Source organism: Solanum pennellii, chromosome 4, assembly GCF_001406875.1.
Source record: "Solanum pennellii chromosome 4, SPENNV200".
NCBI classification, from domain to species: Eukaryota; Viridiplantae; Streptophyta; class Magnoliopsida; order Solanales; family Solanaceae; genus Solanum; species Solanum pennellii.
The window spans coordinates 21,194,856-21,203,082 of record NC_028640.1 but is presented as its reverse complement, the minus strand read 5'-3'; the positions used below and the strand labels follow the sequence as shown (position 1 = coordinate 21,203,082).

Here is an 8,227-nt window from a genome sequence, read left to right as displayed (position 1 = left end):
GTACCCCGATTCCCAGAGTTGAAGTGTTTTGGAACGAAGGCCCTCGATGGACCGCCGTGTCTATGACGGTTCGTCCTACTTATCGTCGAGGGTAATGAGGAGAGTAGCAGAAGAAATTACACAAGTATGGGACGACGGAGTCCATCACGGTCCGTCACGACCATGACGGTCTGTCACGTGGTCCGTCGACCCAGTCAGTTTTTATCAAAAATAATTCTACTGTTCGAACCGACTAAACAGGTTGTTACAGAAGTCTTGCGGGAGATTGTTTAATGTATTTCACAACTTGTCTCACTAGCTTGACAGACTTACCAATTTCCTTCAACCCATCTTGCACAATAAGATTAAGGATATGTGTCATACACCTCACATGAAGATGGTAACCATCCATAATGTTAGTTCCCCAATTGCTCAATTTTTTAGACATTTCTTTCACAGTAACATCATTAGAACTAGCATTATCAACTGTAATAGTAAACACATTATCCAAACCCCATTCAAGAAAACAATTAGTAATGCAAGACGCCATATCCACGCCCTTATGACTAGAAATAGGACAAAAATTTATTATTCTTTTATGCAAAATCCAATTTCTATCTATAAAGTGGGTTGTCAAACACATGTAGTTTATTTTTTGTAAAGAGGTCCAAGTATATGTTGTAAGACAAACTCTTGGACGTGCTTCTTTAAAAACCTTCTTCAAAAGATTTTTTCTTCAAGGTATAGTTCATAACAACCTCTCGTCACAGTTCTACGAGAAGGAATATGAAATTGCGCATTGTAACTCTCATGAAGTTTTTAAAACACACTTTCTCAACAAAACTCAATGGTAGATCGTCAACAATGATCATTTTGGCTAAAGCTTTCCTACTTTGTGCTTGGTCAAATTTCCAAGTGCTAATGACCCCTTCCTTTGCTCCCATTGAAGATGGTAGATAATTAATTAGATTTTGACCTTTATCTACGGTGTCACGAGGAAATTTAGGACATGTTCACATATTAGTATTCATTGATGACGTACCATTAGATGATGTAGAGGCTACATAAGCTTTTGCACAATACTTGCATTTGGCTTTACTAGCTCCATTTTCATCGGTAAACTTTTCAAAATGCATCCAATAATTAGCTCTAGGTTCCATGGTTTTTCTTTTATTTGAAGTATCAACATCAACTTCAACCTCACTGGGAGATGAGGTGTAAGGTATGCTCTCATTTGAAGCTCCACTTTCACTTCTCTTACTTCCAGTTTGTGTCATCTATACAAAAGTGAAACAAAAATCAACAAAGTTACAAGGATCAGTCCTCACAAAGTCAAAATAGCCCTCGCCCCTCAGCTTTGTTACAACTTACAAGGAAACAAACAATAAAATCAAATGCAAGAGCAAAAGGAAGTAGGAACAACTACAAAATCAGTACATGAGAGTTGAGAGATGACTGATGATGAGAGTTTAAGACGATTTGACTAACTTAAAGTTACGAGTGACGACAAACGAGAGCTGAGAGTTGAAAGATGAGTGAGAGTGACGAACTGATGATAAGACGGAAGTGGCAACCGACGTGGCAGCGAGCCGGCGACCGACGTTAGCAGTGCTGCTGCAGGCTGCGGCCTGCGTATCTGTGTGACAGGGTGGGTCGTGAGTCTCGTGACTGGCTGACTGCGTCTGCGTATTGACCGGCGTGGCGGCGTTACAGACGACGTCACTGGTCGGTGTGTGTGTGTGTTTGTAATGTTGTATTATGTTAATTTAGGGATTTATCATTTATCAATTGATAGGAAATTGTCTTGGGTAATTGGGTATTTGGGTTAGTAATTTGGATAGTTGGGCTTGGACTGACTTCTGAGTAAGAGTAATAGGAATTTATGTAGTTGGGTTTGGGCTGACTGCTGAAAATAATAGTATGGGCCGCATGGGAGGATTAGGAATGTGTTATGGACTGATTTCGTTTTTGGTTAACCAAATTTTCAAATCTAAAAAACCGAAAAATCGAACCGAATTATTAAAATGTAAAAATTTAAAACAAAAACCGACCGAAATAACCGAAAAATTGAAACCAAAATTAAAAATAAATTGGTTCGATCAATTTTTTTGGTTTGAACCATATTATGCCCAGCCCTACATGCATGAGCCTTTGTAGTTGAATTCCAACATTGAAATTGATCGAATAGGTGTTAATAGTTACGGAAGAACAGGACATATAATCCATTGTTGGCAAGGGGGAAAAAGGGCAAGAGAAAGAAAGCTAAGGGAAAAGTATATGAAACAGAGTAAAAGGCAAAAAGATCCAACCATTGTATAACAAATCATACACCTAAGTCTGCAAATGCAATAACAACTGGTACAACGACGAAAATATAATTTACAAATATACACAAATCATACATCAAGATCAGGGTATATCCTATCAAAAATCAGGGATTACATGACACATTTAAAATGTTGTGTACTTCAACAATGAAACTTAGATTGATTTATGATCAGAAAAAAGTGAATTATGTAGAAACATATGAGATTATGTGATGCATAGAATGTTTATAATTACCTTCTGATCAGGTGAGAGAGTGGTGAAGGAACCATCAGGATAGTACCAAAACCATGAGGTCTGCTTTGGTACAAAAATTTCATCCTTTTCAAACTAATGAAAATAACAAGAGAACTTATAAGCTATCAAGTTTTGGAATAAAGAGTAAAAGTTGAAAATCAATGTGTTGCGATGAAAAAAAGAATATATTCCATACTCACCATAATAAGTACTAAATTTTCTAAATTTGCAAGCCTTTTCTTGTCATTAGAGTTTCTGTGTACCTCATTGTTGAGTACTGGAAGAAACTTACATCCTTTTTAATAAATAGCTATGTCCTGGAAAGCGTGAAATGCCACAAAAGAATGCAGAGAAGATCAGCGAATAATGATGAGCTAATTTTTTTGATTTAGACAACAAAGAGGAATATTTTTATTGATGATATCTCCATTGAAAGAGAAGAACGACTCAGTATACTCCTAATAAGAATTGTTCTTGCGTTTGAAACATAAAAGCTATATATAGATATAGAAAAATCACATAACTTGGTTACTTACAGTAGGGATTTTTATGTAACCTGCAGGAGCAAGAAGTGCAAGGAATTGCATTAAAGAATACAATTTAATAAAGGACTACATAGTTGTATTAGTGCATATGAAAAGAGAAGCGCGGACCTGGATAAAATTGTTGTAAATTGCTAACTTGAGTAAAGATTCTTCAAGAATGCTCCAGATACCTGACTGTGAAAATAGAGAAGACTCAAGAAACTATAATGTTTCCCCAAAACATAACTAAGAAATGTTTGAAATGTCTAGTTCCAATCAGGGGGTCAAAGGGAACATACACCACGGATCCAGGGAATACAAGCTATCCCAGCATCAGGACCAGCTAGAGATATAAGATTCGTCGCATGTTACATATATTACTAGAAAATGAATAGAGGTATTTGTTGAACTCAATAACCCTTCTGCCAACCATGTTCCCCTCTCGAAGAAAAGATGAGAAGGATCGCCAGACTTATGAAAAAGGGAAATCAAAATATGCGCGGAAACATGAAGAGGTCTACATTAGGAAGTTTAACCTTTTGGTGGTCTGTGAAGAAGGAAAATTGTAGCAGAGAAGATATATGTGTTGAAAAGATAGAATTGCAGCCCACGTGACTCTCTAATTTGAAGGCACGTACAAATTTTTGGAGTGAAACTTCGGAACTACCCATGGTAGCCTGCAGAAACTCCCACGCAGTTAGTATGATTCTATTATATTCAATGTATAAATTTCTTATGTATTGTTTATGGAACACAATTCATGAATTTTTTGAGGCGTTTTTCATGTAGAAACTCACTTATAGTTCAACTAGTTACGTCAGAATGTAAGTATAATAATCATGATGCTTCTACTCTCCTCTATATATCCTAGAAAGAAAAAGTAGTCCATGTAACACTAAAATTATATCCTTCTTTGTTAGCCATCTCAGGCAAACTCAAATTTTCCACAACACGTATTGTCAATGAACTACACCTCAATATGTAATGATCTGGGGCCATTAAAACAATGTTTTTATTTAAACTGGTAACAAAAACAATTAAAACAAAGTAACTACCACAAATACATATGTTCAATGAAAATATGATTAATCTGAAAATCCTTCCTAGAATATACAAGGTAGATAATGCATATTAGACTTCAATGCAATTTTGAAATGATAGTTTTCATTATTTATCATATTGGTTTCAGATGTGAGTTAAGAAATGGAAACATTATTTACATAGTGGTGCTATAAGCGAAATTAATCTTAGACATCGACCGATACTTATACTTCAATTCTGTTATATTCAATACTCACCTACTCCATATTTTTAAAGGAAAATTGACGATGCATTGCTTGAGGCACTTCTCGAATAGAAATTATCTACTACACATCAACTGGTTACATGTGAACGTTTATCTAAGAATCATGATGTTGTTATTCTCCTTACAACTTGTGTTTGATTACAAATAAAGTAGTTACAAGTAAAAATTTACTACAAGTTAAGGTGTCTGATTTTTCATTTCACGTGTTCGTTACAATGAAATTTTTAAGCTTGTAGAGGAAAAATGAAACAAACGAGAAGATTTAAGTCGATATAGTGTGCACACATCATTATAGTTGGATAAAAGTTTCACAAAAAAGAGGAATTGACTTAGACTTGCGAACTACAACAATTGATAGATTAGTAGTATATTGACAATGAAGTCTTGGTTCCACATTAATGCATACACCTTAATCTCATTAGTTATACAAATCATAATAAACTCAAACGGGGCATGAAACAAAAGTAAACCACTCATTTTAAAATAAATGTTGTAATTATTACACAATGGCTTCTATTTTCAAAAACAACAGAAAACTTTCCTTGAAGAAAAGACTATAATAAACTATGTACTGCTTTACTTAACTTTGCTTTGAACTAGGCCTGTTTGGAATCAGAAAAAGTTGTTAAGGGTTGCATTCAAAATTCCTAAAAAATGATTTATTATTTAGTTGGAAGTGGAGGGAAGACATTTCTAAATAAAGGAAGACTGTTTAAGATGGGGATTCATTAAGAAGCTGATAGCATCCATTTATGTGACTAATACCATGGAATCTGCTCATCGTCTCTTTGCTGAATTTGATTTGATTACTGCATTAAGGGAAGACTTCACTAGAATGTTTGGGTAGGCTCTACAACACCAGGATGTTGCAGAATCTGAGCTCATACTAAAGATCAAGAATTAAAGGAGAAGGAAGAAAGATATTCTAGCTGTTGGATTGGAAGCTTATATAAACTGCAGTTGGATAGCTAGATATTGAAAGATATAATGGGACCATGCTGTATAGAGATACTATCATATAAGAAATATAATTACAACTTAGAAAAATGATTGACATTTTCAGATAGTTATAAAGAGTTAGGAAATATGATTTTCATGGACAAAGTATATAACTGATTTTGTTTTGGCCTGACGTCTGTGATAGCCTTTCTGAAGGAAGTTGAGGAGCGGGGTTCTCTTTAGGTGTACAAATTTAGATGTTACAACATAACTAGTTAATACTTATACATACATGCACTCATTTATATACATAAAAAATCAGCCAAAACTTAATTAAAACACAACTATCCTCACAGTTAACTACTATCAGTGGCTTAAAGAACTTATATGATACTTGTTCGTACAGTAAACTAATCAATTTGCACATTTTAAGTTAAATAAATGCTCAAAACTTGTTCAAATATCTTGAGTTTTCCATTTTATTCTACTTCTCTTAACTTAATTTTATTCAAGTATTATCTAAAATAAACAAAGTTGTCATTCAAATCATCTTAAAAATTAAGGGCCCGTTTGGATGGGCTTAATAAAAGCAGCTTTAAAAAAGTAATTTTGAAAGTGCTGAAACTTATTTTTAAAATAAGCAGTTATGCGTTTGGATAAAAGTGCTGAAGTTAAAAAAAAAATTGTTTATGTGTTTGGCAAATAAGTGCTGATAAACAGCTTTTTTAATCAAAATGTCCGAAATACCATTAAAAGTTGTTAACATAATAAAAGTTAATTAATTTATATTTTACAGCAATAAATAATTATATTTTGCTATCATTCACATATTTCTTTCTCATCACAAATTATTTATAAGAGGAATATAAACTTGTTATAGATTTTAAAGATATATAATTTGAATAGATCAAAGAACGATTGAAGATTTATTTTAGTTTCATTTATAGGTAATTAAAAAATTATATATCAAAAAGTTATGTTCCCAATAATTTTACAAATATTAGTTGGCACCATTAATAATATTTTAAGGTTGACATCATTGGGTACCTAATTAGAGCTCGATTGGAGTTAATAATTGGCTAGCAATATCAAACTCAGCTTTCATGTACATCTTCGAAGCTTAAAAGTTTCGTCTGACTTTATAATCATCAACTTTATCATTATTATCTTGCTTTAATTTGTTAAAACACTTATGAGTATAATGTTTACCAACATATTCGACTTATCAACAACAAATATGATATAATTTTAAAAGAGTTAACTTTGTATTCATTAATGGTATAAATATTTTTTACACGGTCAAGTAATTTAATGGTCAGTAATCTTTTACTAGTGATTTACCAACTATTTTTCAGCTTATCTCTTTTTTTATGTTATTATTTTTATATCTTCTAACACTCCCTCCCTAATCCCCCTCTCTTGCCGTAGAGTCCTAATTACCTTTTACAGTTATTTTCCTTTTTTATAATTCAAATATAACAGAAATTTAAATTCTCAAAGACTACAGATATAACCAATTTGTAGATATATTAGTTAAACTCATTTTTAAAAAGTAAAAATAAAGTTATTCATCATGTTTAAACTTACTTCAAGGTTTATTTTCACTTCAAATTGGAAGAACACGAAGAAGTTCAGCAGCTATGCCAAACGTGAAAAAGGGAAAAATGAAAGAAAGAGATGTTAGGATTATGTGGGTAATTTGGAGATTGTATAAAAANATATTAAGGGCAAAAAGGTAAAAATATGGTCAACTTAAAACAGCTTATAAGCTAAAAAAAAAAAAAGCACCCCTATCCCAGCTTTTAACTTTTGGCTTAAAATAAGTTTTTTTTAACTTAAAATAAGTTATTTTGAATATTGCCAAACAGCTAAATAAGTCAAAAATCAGCTTTTAAGTCAGTTTGACCAGCTTTTAAGCTGAGCCAAACAGGCTCTAAGAACAGTAAGAGTTCACTATTCAACATATTCAAGAAACACTTAACAGAGCCCTAAGCATGGTTGAATTCTTGCTTATTTTTTTCGTTTCTCCACAGTTCAAGATTTGTTATAAGTTGATACACTCAAAACAAGGAGTAAAACCCCTCCTCCTTCAAGACTTACTTTCACCAAATAGACAATACTAATGCAAACAAATACTGCAGTCTTGAGGGAGAGGCACGCTAACAAGTAACACTATTAACAAAATTAAGTAATTTTTTGTCCACACAAAATCAAAATATACAGTAAATAGTTTCAAAAGTAAATAGATATGAAAATAGTCATACCTGAAGTTCTATCTCGAGGAGAGAGCAGGGACTGAAATTCATCTCGAACAGAGAGTTGCTACCACATAAGGAAGAATATACATGCCTCCAGTTTAGGATATAGTTGTGATGGAAACTATCCTTAACCGCTTTTGTAGTCTCCCCAACTCCTCCAAACGATGTTCGAATGATTTGAACTGTTTCTCCACTTCCCCAATCGAAGACATAGAAGAAGAGTGAAATGTACCGTAAAAACAAGATCTGTAGCAAGAAGAACTAGATAAAGCTACAATAGAGAATTTCTGCGATGAAATGTGAAGGAGATGGAAATAAGGTTTTGTTTCTGAGTAAATTGATTGAGCAGCTCCTATTTTGATTTGGGGAAAAAGGTACAGTGAGCTTTTTTTTTATGAATTCTTTTTCTTTGGCCAATTAATAATTGGAGGGAGTGTTAAATATATGAGAGGGGATACAATATTTTAGTGATAATTTTAGAAAAAATTATCATGCTACAACTGTAAAGTTGCTATGAAATATATTTAGAAGAGAAGAAAAAAGGGTGAAGAGAAAAACTTCTTATTTCTCTTAAAGTACATTCACGATTTATAAATCTTCTTTACAATGAAGGAAAATATTTTATTTATAGGGAAAATTTAACTAAGTCCCAAAATAGG

At 33.0% G+C, this 8,227-nt stretch overlaps 1 protein-coding gene across 2 annotated transcripts in view; it reads right to left on the bottom strand.

Annotated features, from left to right (window-relative positions):
• LOC114076808 overlaps positions 1-7,962 on the bottom strand; it is a 15,933-nt gene extending 7,971 nt beyond the window's left edge. The window contains exons 1-6 of one of the 2 annotated variants that reach the window (XM_027916354.1): positions 7,575-7,962; positions 3,195-3,260; positions 3,078-3,097; positions 2,742-2,858; positions 2,542-2,634; positions 1,022-1,256 (exon numbers count right to left, since the gene is read on the bottom strand). In XM_027916354.1, the coding sequence (XP_027772155.1) occupies positions 1,022-1,256; positions 2,542-2,634; positions 2,742-2,744 (331 nt within the window). In that variant the 5' untranslated portion in view covers positions 2,745-2,858; positions 3,078-3,097; positions 3,195-3,260; positions 7,575-7,962. The remainder of the gene's footprint in view (positions 1-1,021; positions 1,257-2,541; positions 2,635-2,741; positions 2,859-3,077; positions 3,098-3,194; positions 3,261-7,574) is intronic. The other variant, XR_003577847.1, reaches the window with a different exon arrangement.
• Between the last annotated feature and the right edge of the window lie 265 nt (positions 7,963-8,227).